The 16,462-nt window shown below is 39.7% G+C and overlaps 1 protein-coding gene across 3 annotated transcripts in view; it reads left to right on the forward strand.

Annotated features, from left to right (window-relative positions):
• KCNMB2 (potassium calcium-activated channel subfamily M regulatory beta subunit 2) overlaps window positions 1-16,462 on the forward strand; it is a 1,341,694-nt gene that overhangs the window by 1,263,655 nt on the left and 61,577 nt on the right. For all 3 annotated transcript variants that reach the window (XM_073674936.1, XM_073674935.1, XM_073674934.1), the window contains one exon: window positions 13,295-13,490. In XM_073674936.1, coding sequence (XP_073531037.1) covers window positions 13,295-13,490 — 196 coding nt within the window. The remainder of the gene's footprint in view (window positions 1-13,294; window positions 13,491-16,462) is intronic.

Genomic DNA, 16,462 nt, shown 5'->3' on the forward strand with positions numbered 1-16,462 from the left:
AATTAAGAAAAAAAGGGCTTCCCTATATTGTTGTGTCCGGCCAGGTACAAATAGGCAGCTGGTGGATGGGGGCAGCCCGTTCCTGCCTGCTGTACCTGGCTGGACACAAATATAGTGCGAAGCCCCACTTCAATTTTTTTAAATTATTTCAGGAAATTTATGAAATAATTTAAAAAAAATTGACGTGGGGCTTCGCACTATATTTGTGTCCAGCCAGGTACAGCAGGCAGGAACGGGCTGCCCCCAACCACCAGCTGCCTATTTGTACCTGGCCGGACACAACAATATAGGGAAGCCCTTTTTTTCTTAATTATTTCATGAAATAATTTAAAGAAAATTGACGTGGGGCTTCGCCCTGTTTTTGTGTCCAGCCAGGTACAACTAGGCAGCTGGGGGCTGGAATCCGCAGCGCAGGGAGGCCCAAGCTTTCTGGGCCACCCCCGCTGCAAATTGCAGTCCGCAGCCACCCCGGAAAATGGCGCGTTCATAGAAGCGCCATCTTCTGGCGCTGTACCCAACTCATCCAGGGCCCTGATGCGGTGGCTCACTGGGTAATAAAGGGGTTAGGGCCAGCTTGGCATTATCAGCTGGCCCTAAGCCCGAAATTCATGGGGTCACGCCAATATTAGACATGACCACCATGAATTTCTAGTAAAGTATTTAAAAAAAACACAACACCCAGAAAAAAGTCCTTTAATTGAAATAAACACACAATTCTTTATTGTTCTAAATTAAACCATACTTACCATCACGCCCATTCCAGCTGAAGCCAACGATCTCCTGAAATAAAAGAAAAATAATAAAGCAACATCATCCTTACCTTTCCATGGTTCCCATGACAGCTTCAGCTCTGCTACATCGAGATGACAGGCTGGACCGCAGCAGAACGCTGCCATCCAGCCTGTCATCCCGCAGACACTGAGAAGCGCAGGCTTGCTTGCGCTCCACAGTGTCTCTCTGTGAGGGCATCCAGATGAGCCGAGTTAATGTCCAATGAACTCGGCTCACCTCATGCACGTCACTGACAGCGTGGGAAAATTCTCCTGCACTCAGCGCTTCAGCGTGGGAGAATTCTCACACTGAAGCGCTGAGTGCAGGAGAATCCTCCCACGCTGTCAGTGACGTGCAGGAGGTGAGCTGAGTTCATTGGACATGAGCTCACCTTATGCACGTCACTGACAGCATGGGAAAATTCTCCTGCACTCAGCGCTTCAGCGGGAGAATTCTCACGCTGAAGCGCTGAGTGCAGGAGAATTCTCCCACGCTGTCAGTGACGTGCATAAGGTGAGCTCATGTCCAATGAACTCAGCTCACCTCCTGCACGTCACTGACAGCGTGGGAGAATTCTCCTGCACTCACCGCTTCAGCTTGAGAATTTTCCCACGCTGTCAGTGACGTGCATGAGGTGAGCCGAGTTCATTGGACATGAACTCGGCTCATCTGGATGTCGTCACAGAGAGACGCTGAGCAGCGCAAGCAAGCCTGCGCTTCTCAGTGTCTGCGGGATGAGAGGCTGGATGGCAGCGTTCTGCTGCGGTCCAGCCTGTCATCTCGATGTAGCAGAGCTGAAGCTGTCGTGGGAACCATGGAAAGGTAAGGATGAGGTTGCTTTATTATTTTTCTTTTATTGCAGGAGATCGTTGGCTTCAGCTGGAATGGGCGTGACGGTAAGTATGGTTTAATTTAGAACAATAAAGGATTGTGTCTTTATTTCAATTAAAGGACTTTATTCTGGGTGTTTGTGTTTTTTTTAACTTTGACTATGGGGTTAGTAATGGGGGTGTCTTATAGACGCCTCTCCATTACTAACCTGGGCTTGATGTCAGCTGGCATTATAAGCTGACATCAACCCCAACCCTATTACCCCCTGCCACCGCACCAGGGCAGCGTGGAAGAGCGAGGCTAAGTGCCAGAATTGGCGCATCCTATGAATGCGCCATTTCTGGGGCGGCTGACGGCTGATGTTTCTAGCCTGGGAGGGGACCAATATTCATGGCTCCCTTCCTGGGCTATTAATATCAGCCCCCAGCTGTCTGCCTAGCCTTTGCTAGCTATTAAATTAGGGGGGACCCCACGTCATTTCTTTTGGGGGGTCCCCCATTTTAATAGCTAGTAAAGGCTATGTATTCAGCTGGGGGCTGATATTAGTAGCCTGGGAAGCTCCGTGGGTATTACCCCCTTCCCAGGCTTCAAACATCTGCCCCAGCCGTCTGCTTAACCTCTGCTAGAGCCTAAAATTAAGGGGAACCCCACGCCAATTTTTTTAATAATAAATCCTTTATTTTAATACTAAATGACAAGTACAGTAACCAACACTATCACTGTACTTCATATATATGTGACTGACATGTTTCTATCTATCTAATCTATGTGTGAAGCTCTATTCTGTCTGTTATAAATTGTCGGGTACAGATGCTGAATTGCCGGCCGGCTTTTTTAAAGAGACGGTGCATGAAAACACTATTATTTTTTTTGATAAATCCTTTACGCTAAATGACAAGTACAGTAAGCAACACTGTCACTGTACTTCGTATATATGTGGCTGACATGTTTCTATCTATCTAATCTATGTATGATGCTCTATTCTGTCTGTTATAAATTGTCGGGTACCGCTGCTGAATTGCCGGCCGGCTTTTTTAAAGAGACAGTGCATGAAAACACTATTATTTTTTTAAATAAATCCTTTACACTAAATGACAAGTACAGTAATCAACACTGTCACTGCACTTCTTATATATGTGACTGACATGTTTCTATCTATCTAATCTATGTGTGATTCTCTATTCCTTCTATTCTAAATTGGCGGGTACCGCTGCTGAATTGCCGGCCGGCTTTTTTAAAGAGATGGTGCATGAAAACACTATTATTTTTTTTGATAAATCCTTTACGCTAAATGACAAGTACAGTAAGCAGCACTTTCACTGTACTTCGTATATATGTGGCTGACATGTTTATATCTATCTAATCTATGTGTGAAGCTCTATTCTTTCGGTTCTAAATTGTCGGGTACAGGTGTATGCCGCTGCTGAATTGCCGGCTTTTCATGTTTCACTGTTGGCACTGTTCCCATCGATTTGGGCAATCACTGTAATGCCACAACCACCATGGCTGTGGCATTACAGTGAGTGGCAGACAATCCCTGCATGATTGGTGCTCTAAATAGCGCCAGACATGCAGGACACGCTTTTGGTGCACGAACAGTTATCGAACATAACCTCGAACAGCCGAATTTTTTGCAAATCGTTCGGGTTCGTCGAACAACTCGAACACCGCCCAAAACAGCTCGAATTTGAGATTGGCGAACAGTTCAAGTCGAACACCGCTCATCTCTACTTAAGATTAATAGGGGTGCCCAAACTTTTTCATATAACTGTATATATCCAGTATTAAACTATATTTATGACAATACAATACTGGTATAGTCAAACTCTTTTCTTATGGATTGACTAATAAGAATGAGTCATAATACACTTTTATACTAAGTAGTGCAGAACAAAAGTCAACATGTTGTAAGGGTTGCTCCGGTCAAGGAGTGGCGCTGCGACCCCAGATATCAGAGAAACGGGTTCCTCTGACTGTGTGTGTTGTTAGAGCATTCAGATGTTCTCCATTTAGACGGCATACATTCAGATGGTGAAGGAACCCCTGGTATATTACAATCACAAGGAAGAAAGCACTCCATCTTATAAGAATAAAACAGTTTTATTGATGGAATTGGTGTAACATGTGTGCAAAAGATAGCAGGCACAAAACTCAGTATTCACCTCTATTACACAGAGGCACAGACTTATCGATTTCACGTGGCGGTATTTCATTTGAAAACTATATTTCATTAATGCAGTGTGCCTGCCCTAAATACTCCAATCCCTTTATCTGTCCTCCACTGACCACAGCCCTCTCCAGTGATACACCTGCCCCAGTCTGGCAAGTCCAGTATTTATTCACTATAACGTCCAAGTCTGGTCTGCAAGTTGCCTTCTCTTCGGCCCCACTTTGCCTGTGTTTTCTCAGGGTTACCCATTAACCCACAGCTATACCTCCTCTTGGCTCCTGCCCATATCCATTGTAGCTGAGCTGCACTTCCCCACACAGTCCAGGATGATTCGGCCATATTACTCTGTCACTGATCCAGTTACAGAAGCTTGCTATCTCTGTTTTGCTTCTTCCCTTCACCCACTCCTCACTATGGGCCTCGTCTGTCGCACTCCCTGTCACTGGCTTCACCTTACTCACTATAACCAGGAAGTATCTGTCTTCTTACTCCTGAACACTCCTCCCATCTGCAGGGCTGGCTGACTGTTACATTTTCCCTTCCCAGCTGTCTAATTTACAGCTCTAATGGGAGACATTACACTTATTCAGCATAAAACAGTGCTCAACAATATGTTTTATAACAACAAAAGTCTTCAGGGAGAGTGTGAGACACTTTCTTACTCATTTACAATGTCAGGTCTATCTTGCCTTACAGAATAAACGACTGTGCTTGTGCCAGTCTGAACAGGCTGCTACTTCATTTACACAGTAAACACAGGGCCACCATTCTATTGGATGTTGAGACTCCCAGTGTTTCGACCCGCTGAAGTCATACATTTGTCATCTATCCTATAAGCAGCTGATTTGTGTTTGTGTAATGAACCTTTAAAGCTGTATTTTCACTAGCCGAAAATCCATCATATTCTAACTTTAATGACCCATCATTCATGATAATTGTGTAATGTGAATAGGTTGAGTGATGTGTCCAAAAATGCTTTTTTTTTTACATTACAAGGATGACAGTTGCTACTAATAAGATTCTGTGGAGAAGGTATGTGGTAGGAGAAGGAAGGAGCTAGAGATAGATCTCCTCCATCCTTCCACTCTCTCTCATCTATTTAGAATCTTATCAGTAGCAACTGTAATCCCCTATCTCAGTAATGTAATAATCTGTCCTCACTTAATACAGATTTTACCCGTGAATTTAGAATTTTGAGAAAGGAGCAGATTTCTCTGATAAGATATATTACCAAGTTGCTTATTTTTAAGTTTACTATTAGTTTCTGAATTAAAAATTAAAATGGTTAATCTTTATACCGAATCTGTTACCAGGTTTTTGAAAACCCATCTAAAAACAGCATAATGTAGGGACAGATACCCTGATTCCAGCAATGTATCAGCACTGGGCTGCTTGATATCATTTTGATAAAATCCCTGTTTTCTCTGCAGCAGATCTGCCAGTTCTCCGCTACGCTGTGTATAACCACACCCACATCACTGATTGGCAGTTTTATGTCCACTTACATGGTACACAGAAAGCTGCCAATCAGTGGTGGGGGCGGCATTATACAGAGCTCATAAATATGCTTGACTATATGGCAGCAGGTTTACTAGTCCTGTAATGGTAATCTCCTGCTGAAAAAACAGTGATTCTATAAAATCTATACTAAGCAGTCCAGCAAGTGACACATCACTGGAATCAGGGTCTGTGTGTCTACAATATGCTGTCCTCAGATTACATGGCAAAAACCTGTTGACAGATTCCCTTTAAGTCTAGTTGTGTGATAACCCTTTAATTCTAGTCTGTTGTACTATAAACATGCTTGCTTAGACTCGAGGGCAATGTTCTTTTGTAAAATCCCATACACATCCAGTGTATTGTAATTTTTGAACATTTTTGATGTGGTACAAAATTTCCTTTATACTTTCACTAGAGGTGGTATGAATTGATTTTCAGGACCTGATCCATCAATGCAGCGTACTAAAGTTCCAACAGAGTGGATTGGATTTATAGAAATCTCCTGCTCACTGTGCTTCTTTTTCCCCAGCGTAAACTCACCTGCGGTGCATGTTTCAAATCTACAACATGTCAATTTCGCTTGTGGGTACGCTGAGCTCTGTTTGCAGATTTTTCATATAGATATGTATTAGATGTGGAAAATTTGCAAGTAAAAATGCATATGCGTTTTTAGTGCATTTCTGTGGTGGAAACACATCAAAATTGCATGTAATCTGCACATGACTGTATCAATAAAGTTTTGTGAAAGCCAAATACCAGGAAATCTAAAAAATAATGCAGTTTTGTTTAAAATATGACATACCAACAAGAGACAAAAAAAACACAGCATCAAAAATGGCCCCGCCACCCGCGCATGTGCAGTAGCATCTCTCGGTTTCCGAAAGATGCTACTGCGCAAGCGTGGCCGGCAGTTCTATATTTCTGCAGCCAAATTTTTTTTCCTCCAGTAAAAATTGTGCCCGCACATGCGCAGTAGCATCTCTCGCTCGCCCATAGATGCTACTGCACAAGAGCGGCCGGCGGCGCCATATTGCTGCATGCAAATTTTTTTTCTTCCAATAAAATGGCACCGCTAGCTTGCAATCGCTTTTTGTAGCTAGATAAGTGTCTTTCAATTCTTGTTTGAGGGATTTTCATCCATTCTTCCTTGGAAAATTCTTCCAGTTCTGAGAGAGTCCTGGGTCATCTTGCATGCAGTGTTACTTTGAGGTCTAGCCACAGATTTTCAATGATGTTCAGATCAGGGGACTGTGAGGGCCATTGTAAAACCTTCAGCTTGCACCTTTTGAGGTTGTCAAGGAATTTGAAGTGTGTTTAGGATCATTATACATTTGTAGAAGCCATCCTCTTTTCAACTTCAGATTTTTTACAAATGGTGTTATGTTTGCATCAAGAATTTGTTGAAATTTCATTGAAACCATTCTTCCCTCTACCCATGAAATGTTCCCCATGGCATTGGCTGCAACATAACCCCAAAGCAGGACAGATCCACCCGAATGCTTAATGGTTGGCGAGATGTTCTTTTCCTGAAATTCTGTGCCATTTTCTCTCCACACACACCTTTGATCATTGTGGCCAAAGAGTTCTATTTTGACCTCATCGGTCCACACGACTTGTTTCCAAAATGCTTAAGGCTTGTTGAGATGTTCTTTTGCATACGTCTGATGCTGAATTTTATGGTGAGGATACAGGAGAGATTTTCTTCTGATGACTCTTCAGTGAAGGCCATATTTGTGCATGTGTCTCTGAACAGTAGAACAACGTACCACAACTCCAGAGTCTGCTAAATCTTTCTGAAATTATTTTGCAGTCAAGCGGGGGTTCTGATTTTTCTCTCTAGCAATTCTATGAGCAGCTCTCACTGAAATTTTGCTTGGTCTCCCAGTCTTTATCTTGACCTCCACTGTTCCTATTAACTGCCATTTCTTACTTGCATTTCAAACTGAGAAAAGGTCAACTTGAAAACGCTTTGCTATCTTCTTACAGCCTTCTTCTGCTTTGTGGACCTACACCATTTTCATTTTCAGAGTGCTAGGCAGCTGAAGGACCCATGGCTGCTGTTTTTTGGCATAAGGTTAGAGGAGGCTGGGTTTTATAAAGCTGATAGTGAACAAGCCATAGCCATAACAGGCTAATTAAGGTCTGAAACCTTGGTCAAAGTTATCTGGGCATACAAATCTCTAAGGGTGCCCAAATTTTTGCATCTTCCCATTTTCCTTTTTGTCATTTTTTTTTTAACTAAAATACAAAGGAAATGTGTCATCTCTAATTTTAGGCCTTTTAGAGATCATTTCATCTTCAACTTGCTTAACTGTTCACAATAACAACAATTTTGACCAAGAATGCCCAAATTTTTACATGCTGCTGTACTTAATAGGTGCAGAAATGGTGCAGAAAATCTGTAACATCAAAAACTCACCAAAAGCTTGTCGTGGGAATGTAGCCTTACTGTTTGAGAACTAGTCTTTTCTTCATATACAGTGTATGATTTTCCCCACTTATAGTACTTCATAACGGCAGAAATCTTGCAATTTCAAGTCAATATACTAAGAAATTTATGTTGCAAATAAAGTCTGATTTGCATGGTATTTATTTTTAGATTTGCAAAAACATTCAGAAATTTTAGAAATACTTTCATATATATCTGCTAAAAATGTATTCTGACCAACTCAGTGCTGTTACAATCTGCTCGCAGATCATGTTTTATTGATCACCATGCTGAAACATAGTACAGCAGCTCACTGATTCCTCTGCTCAGTGATCACTCAAGGTTATTTTCAAGAAATAGTTCAAATATTCAAACATCCATCCTTGATGTATTATTTGAAACACCTCATTATTTATCTAAAAAATTAGGCCAATATAATCAGAAATAGGCCAAACTCATGCTTATTATGATATATTTAACACTTAACTCATCACTGTATGGAGCCACCTCAACATAGGTGCCGGCTATATTACACAGCCGACACTTGAGAATAACTGATGCTATCAGAGCTCGCACCGATCACATCAGTTTAACCTCCTAAATGCACTGTCAAGTGTGACGTCAACATTTAAGAGGACTCCAACTTGGCGGTGATTACCCCAGAGGCTACTACGATCGCAGACTGCAGTTGCATGCCGATGAGTTGCCATGGCGGCCGAGGTTTGTGCTTTATAACAGACCAGTAATGTTAAAATACATTGCAAACACTGGACTGTAATATTGCAGTGTATTGTAGAGGCGATCAAGAGATTGAAAGTTCAAGTAACCTAGAGGAGACTAATAAAAACTAAGTCTCCTATTCATCATTTTTGTTTCTTGTAAAGTCCTTTTTCTATTTTTCTTGTGGCATTAGTTTCCTTTTTTTGCTTCCAAATTGATCAAAGTGGTACTGTCTTGTACTGTTTTTGCTACTTTTGACACTAAAAGTTGCACGTTGGCATCAAATCAAAGTTTTTCCATACTCAAAAAATAAACCAGAGGGGACTGAAGATCCGGGTCACCAGGAGGCAGGAAGTTACTTTGGTCATGCACAGTGCCCAAAGTATCAAGACATGACCAAAGTAATGTATCCCCTGTGTGCAGCGCTGACAGGCTGCATGGCATAATGAACTGCTGGTCTCTTTGCTTTACAGCCAATCAGGCTGCAAAAAGTGAAAGTCCCATAGTAGGACATAGTGTAAAAGTAAAAAGAGTGTAGGAAAGTGAAAAAAAAATTGTAAAAATCTAAAAAAAAAATAAAAAAATAATCTCCAAAAAATAAAAATATATTGTACCCATAATATTTATTTATTATGAAAAAAAAATATACCAATAAAAGTACACATATTTGGTATTGCCATGTCCAAAATGACCTGACCTATAACACTGTCCTACTAGTTAACCCCTTTAGTGAACATGGTAAAAAAAAACGAAGCAAAAAACAATGTTTTATCATCATACCGCAAACAAAAAATGGAATAACTTGCGATCAAAAACACGAATGTAAATAAAAATGGTACCGCTGAAAACGTCATCTTGTCCCGCAAAAAAGAAGCCTCCATACAGCTCCATCATCCGAAAAATAAAAAAGTTATAACTTTCACAATAAAGCGATACAAAAAAATTATTTTTTGTAGACAATAGTTTTTATTGTGTAAAAGCGCCAATACATAAAAAAATATATAAATGCGGTACCGCTGTAAACTTACTGACCCGAAGAATAAAGCTACCTTATCAATTTTTCCACACACGGAATGGCATAAAAAAAAAAAATTCTGGAATTCTGGTTTTTGTTTATTCTGTCTCCCAAAAATCAGTATAGAAAGCGATCAAAATATGTCACATGCCCGAAAATGGTACCAACAAAACGTCAACTTGACGTCACATGACTCTGTCGGCCAAAATATGGAAAAATTATAGCTCTCAAAATATGGCGATGCAAAAACTAGTCTTTGCAAAAAAAGCGTCTTTTAGTGTGTGACAGCTGTTAATCATAAAAACCCGATATGAATCTAGTGTCACTGTAATCACACCGACCCAAAGAATAAAATCATCTAATCACTTATACCACAAGAGGAACGAATGACAAAAAATAAACTCTAGGGTTAGGGTTGTGCTAGGGTTAGGGTTGTATTAGGTTTGGGGTTAGGGTTGTGCTAGGGTTAAGATTGTGCTAGAATTCGGATTATGCTACGGTTAGGGTTGGGCTAGGGTTAGGGTTGGGGCTAGAGTTGTGCTAGGGTTAGGGTTGTGCCAGGTTTAGGGTTGTGCTAGGGTTAGGGTTGGACTAGGGTTAGGGTTGGGCTGAGTTAGGGTTGGGGTTAGGGTTAGGTTGTATTATTTTTGGGGTTAGGATTGGGATTTTTTCAAAAGTAAAGAAAAAAAATGATGACGATATGGTGACCAGTGTTCAGTGCAAGTGCTCGCTAATTGAGTTTGCATCGGGTGCTCGGGTGTGCACTGAGTATCGCGGGTGCTCGAGTGACATGCTCGAGTCTCGGTCCCATATGCTTCGCGGTCAAAAAAAACAATGCTGGGATCGCCTGCCATGCACAAGCGATCCCGCATGTTTATTTTGGGGTGTCTAATAAGCGTGAAACATGGGGGATGGGGACTCGAACATGTCACTCGAGCAACCGTGATACATGGTGCATACCCGAGTACCCGATGCAAACTCAAGTAGTAAGCACTTGTGCTCAAGACTAGTGACAACTTATTCAATATGATGACCTAATGTTATCAAATTCTGTCATACCTCTGGGTTCAAAATGTACACTATACCACTTGATAAAATCCTTGAGGGGTCTAGTTTCCAAAATGGAGTCAATTGTGGGGGGTTTCCACTATTTAGGCACATCAGGGGCTCCTGAAATGCAACATTGGCGTCCACTCTTGATTCCAGCCAATTTTGTGTTCAAAAGGTCACACAGTGCTCCTTCCCTTCTGAACCCTGCCGTGCTGGTATTCCCCAGTGTAAAATAAAAATAACAAATACTCACATCCAAGATTTGTCCAATGGAAGTGAGAGAACTGCAGCCCATTAGAAGCCTCAGGTTGGGTGGACTGAGATTTCCTTTAGACTTTCACAAAGGATTACATAGCCATTCTATGGATTTTCAGTAAGTACACAAGCCTCAATGATGATCTATCTGATCTTATATGCAGGTTGAGCTGCAATTTTAAGGTCTTATCCACATAGCAAAATCTTTTTCATGGAGCCTGTATGGTGAACCATGTAGTCTCTTTTGTTCTGTATTGTAGGCACTCTTTGTGCTGTCATATGCTGTCTCTGTATCACACCATATTGTCACCTTGAAGGAGATCTTCTTTTGGAGAATGGCTCGAAAATACAATATGTATCAAAATCTGTAAATCTACTTTTCTCATAAATTCCAATGAATATTTAACATTTTTCAGAATTTCAAATGAAATTAATTTAATAATTTCAATGACTTTGTGTACATGAACAGTTAAGAGCTTGATCCTCCTTTTCAGCAGATTTCTGTTGTCTTCTTGTCTGGCAATTGGAAAAGGACTTGACTAATAGCCGTTATCTAGCAATCAGCCATGTAAATTGAAGTAATTACTAATGCCAGACACCAGGCAGCCTTACTATTGTTTGATTAATTTCACCAAGAAACTTTAATGTCTTATAAAGTTGTTTTAATAACAGCACAATGTTCATTATGATTTCAGCTCTTTCATTCAGGGCATGTACGGAGGAACACTTCAATCCTATTAGTACTGCGTTTAAGCAGATTAATCATTTTTAACAGAGATTTCAGGTGACAAGTATGACCACTTTATTAGGTTTCATCTTCTGTAACATGGAAGGAATTTGATTAAGCCTTTGCCCTTTAACCAGCTTTTGTAGATCAAAATAGACTCACTTTGCTACAAGTTTGGTACAGTCATAATTGTAAAATATTTGCATTAACTGAGAATTAGAAATCATATAGTAAAATATTAAATGCAAAAGGAATCACTTAGAATGTGGATGTATATATGGCATTTTATAGTGCAGCTTTACTCAGGGAGAATCATGGGTGAACCTACATTTGAATTATTTATTTTACTCACTTATATAGCGCCATTAATTCCACAGCGCTTTATAGACATCAGCATCGCTATCCCCATTGGGGCTCCCAATATAAATTCCCTATCAGTATGTCTCAGGAGTGAGGTAGGAAACCGGAGAACCCGGAGGAAACCCACGCAATCACAGGGAGAACATACAAACGCCTTGCAGATGTTGTCCTTGGTGGGATTTGAACCCAGGACTACAGCACAGCAAGGCTGTAGTGATAACCACTGAGTGCTGCCTATTATTATTCTTCCCTAATATTTTATTATTATTAGATTTATTCCTATTATGAGCAGCAAAGTTCAAAAAACAGCAGATGTTCTCCTCTGTTTGCTTACACAATCATAAGCAGATATACCAGAGGAAACGTAGTAGTACATGATGTAAATGGGTGACCATGTGAAACATGACTAGGATGAGTCCAAGGCACTCCTTATTAGCGGTTTTCTGGTTTTATGAGTCCTTAGTGGTGGCCCAGCTTTGATAGCCATACGCCCCAAAAGGTGATAAATCTTCAGGTTCATTGTTAAACTGCCTATTTTCACACTTCCTACAAGTATCTGTCAGGAAAATGCCCAGCACAAGCTAACACGAGTACAGGTGAATGTGATTTTTTTTTACCCATAACTCACTACCAAAAAAATTAATAAAAGTCAGTTAAAGGTGTTATCTCATGTTCATAAATAGTTAACGTTGCAAAGTTCTTGTAAAAACAAGCAACGTTGCAATTAACTTCTTATTAAAGATCCTCCCTATAGTCAAAAGGAGGGATTTTTACAGCTGTTTGCCCAGGCTTCTGGCCACCAAGCGTGAGTCAGCTATGCCGCAGGCCCAAACTGTCACACCGTCAGCTGGGAGCCGCACCCAGCAAGCAAGGAGCTGGGAGGCAAAGGAGTGGTACGCTCTTGAAGAAAAAACATGAGACAACCCCTATAAAAAGTTACCTATCCCAATAAAATCCTCAACTCATCTCACAAAAAGAATGCTCACATAAAATATGTTTTTTTTTGTGTGTGTGTAAAAGTATCAACTCTAAACATTTTATATATAGTATAGTCCCAGCCTGTAGAATAAAGTAAAACATTTAACAAGTAAATTAATATCTATGGTAAGCATAACGAGAAAATTAAAAAAAAAGAATGATCTGCTCCATAAAATAGTTTTCCCATTACCACAATTGCCCTTAATAAAGTGACTTTATAAAAAAATACGTTCTAAATTAAATCAATTAAAAATATTGCACTATTTGTGTGACAGGTAAACGGACTAATGTGCACATTTCCATCTGCTTATTGAGCGTTACTTGTCAGCCACAATCAATTCAGCAATAATATTGATGGAAACTGGAAATGTTATTATCTCTGCTTAGGTCAGCCAAAGAATTTTTACTACGATGTCAAATGGGGAATGTAGACATGTGTGTGACATCGAGGCTATGGTTTTCTTATATCTTCTTTTCTATCTCCCTTAGTGTATGGACAGAAGAGACTCAGTGCACATTACTGAATGCTTCTATAACAGAAACGTTCAACTGCTCCTTTAGTTGTGGCCCAGACTGCTGGAAAATCTCGCAGTATCCCTGCCTGCAGGTCCATGTAAACCTGACATCTTCAGGACAGAAAGTTCTTCTGTACCACAATGAAGAGACACTGAAAGTAAATTCGGAGGTAAGAATTTAGTGAAAGCCACAAATCACTGTTCTGCTCTTGCTCTTCATGGAGACCTTGCTACACTATTTATTTATTCATTTATTTTACTGACTTATATAGCGCCATAAATTCCACAGCACTTTATAGACACTAACGGCACTGTCCCCATTGAGGCTCACAATCTACATTCCCTATCAGGATGTCTTTAGAGTGTGGGAGGAAACCGGAGAACCCGAAGGAAACCCAGGTAAACATGAGGAGAACATACAAACTCCTTGCACATGTTGTCATGGGTGGGATTTAAACCCAGGACCCCAGTGCTGCAAGGCTATTTTCCACATCTGAATTTTCTTACTTCATTATACTTTGAAATCATCACAATTCTCCTCTTATATGGACACACATATCCTAAGTAATATGGAGTAGGTATAATTTTGTCCTATGACTAAGGGCACCTGTGTTGCACCAGGACCACATCAGGTTTTATACGGTTTCCTTGGATCCTTGTTTTTAATGGCTTGTGAATAAACTGGATTTTAATGTTGGATGGTTGTACCAGATTCCTTTCTTCCTCTTCCCCTTTATAGCAATATTGACCATAGTAATTCCCAAGAAATGAAAACTTAACTCTGAAAGTTGCTATTGTTAACATGACCAGTCTTGCAACTAGACGGTTTTATTTCATTGGGCTCACAGAGGAGAAATATTATTTTTGTAAAATACACTATGTATGGAGGCAATAATAATGGTACAAATTGCACCAAATTTAGACAGCTTTCTCTTTATCCTATACCATGCTTCCCATCACCTATAAACAATTTTCAAAAATTTTGAGAAAGGTGATAAAAGTGTCCAAACACATAATTACTTTTGGGGCATGCCTTGGACTCCCCTACTTAAAGGGGAATTCCCATGTACAAGATCCTATCCCAATATGTAGTAGGTGTAATAGTATTAACAAATACCTCCAATTAGAAATATAGTATAGTTCTTCTGATTTACTATGTCGCTTACCCAATGTGCAGGGAATTGCAATAGCTTAGGTATCTATGGTTAAGACCACTAACAACTAACTGTCGCTATTTGAGTGGTCGTAGCCATGGATACCTAAGCTACTGCAATGTCCTGTACATGGGGCAAGAGACATAAATCAGAAGAACTATACTACATTTCTAATTGAAGGTATTTGCCAATATTATTATAATTACACCTACTACATATTGGGATAGGATATTGGAGATGGAAATACCCCTATCACTACAGATGTCAATGACTTAGGTTACTTACTGTGATACTTATGATATTTTAAGTAATTTATCAAAGTTCAATTCATGCTCTACTCTGCAGACAAAATAATTACAATGTCTTAAGCAATAGTTATTTGCATTTGTATAGAAAAAATATTACAGCTTTAATATTAACTATAACTTGCTAGGCTAGGGTCCACTGGAACTGAGCAATAGAAGCAATAACATTTTAGTAATCGGCTGAAGAATACATGAAGGTATAGCAGTGTAAAGTCAAAGTAACAACATCATCAACGTGTTAACAATCCGTTGCATAGTAGCTAATGTGATGGCCATTAATAAAATTACTTGTCCAAAATTTATGATAGTTAGAAGACAAAACCAATGCAGCCAAATGATACTAATATAATGGGTAACTTTTACTGCTACTCCCAGAGCCAAAATACTTGGTACCATCAAAATGCATAATGTACTTGTTTAGGGAATTAAATATTGAACAGCAATTATCCTTCAATGCACTTTTATTAATGTGACTTGACTTTTTTATGTAAGGCTATTGATGAGCCTCTGCATAAGCATGAACCCTCATAAAGTCATAAAAGTCATGAAGGCCCCGAGTGATCATTGCTGTGTCGCCAGTTTCTGGAGTAAATTGAGGTCTAAGGGGTAGCGTTTCTCCTTATGGAGAGTGACACACCAGCTCTGGCACGTCAAGGTAAGGAGGCTTATTCGCCATGCAATGCTCCTCTGGGAAATTTAATATGCAAATTGCCTCTTCGGAGAAAAAGAGGACTTGTACTCTATAGTGCCACCTATTGGAAGTAGCGATCCTACAAGTCACAATCAACCCTTTAACGAGTTACCCTTTGGAGTAAATTGCTCTTTTTTAGTGACCTTTTATGCCACTTTTTGAGTTGCCTTTCTTTTTTAAAAGTATTTATTTTATTCTTCCTCTACAACTTTGTTTATCCAAATGTTTTAGACAGATTGATAAAATACGACTTTTAACCAATTGTCACATTTTTTGTCACATCTCTAAGGTTTCTGGAGGACTTTTCAGTTTGTTGCATTTTTAGAAAAACGTGAGACTTTATAAAAGATATTCAATTTTGGTGCTGAAAAGTCACAAAAACTGACAAAAAGATGAAAATAAAGAGCATTTTTGTTCTTGCACCAAATTCATGAACCAAGTACACCATTTGAAGAATTTGGCACAAAAATTGTCAGTGAATAGATCAAGACAAAAAAAAAATAAAATGATTCAAGAAATTGCAACTGAAGAGTCGAGCCCATAATGTTAAAATGTATGAGATTCAGTACCATGGATAGTGCTAGTTTACAGTATATTGAAACCTCGTGAATATTGGTTTACTTCTAATTGTTACCTTATTTTCTTTTTTTTGTTTTTGCCTTTAATCATTTACCAAATTGTAAATATAATGGTGTTTTCAATGCAATGTAGATGCTACATAAATGTTTTAACTTTTTACTTACATTCTCCCTCTGTCACATGGCTCATCAGAAATCAAAGAAAGCTCTGATAGACTTCTTAGCCATGCATTGTTGTCAGTTGGTCGGTATATAATGTGGTAGATCGGCTCACTCGGCTGCACACAGAGGTAGACACAGGAACACTATCTCTTTAAATTTCTTATTGGTTTGTTAAAATGTGGCATAAACCAATGTAAAATTCATCAAAATAAACAAGGCCCTTCTAGCATAATGGCAAAGCAAAAGAAAATG

This window comes from Phyllobates terribilis, unplaced genomic scaffold, assembly GCF_046119375.1.
Source record: "Phyllobates terribilis strain yellow unplaced genomic scaffold, ASM4611937v1 Scaffold_3__8_contigs__length_932513732, whole genome shotgun sequence".
In the NCBI taxonomy this organism is placed as follows: domain Eukaryota; kingdom Metazoa; phylum Chordata; class Amphibia; order Anura; family Dendrobatidae; genus Phyllobates; species Phyllobates terribilis.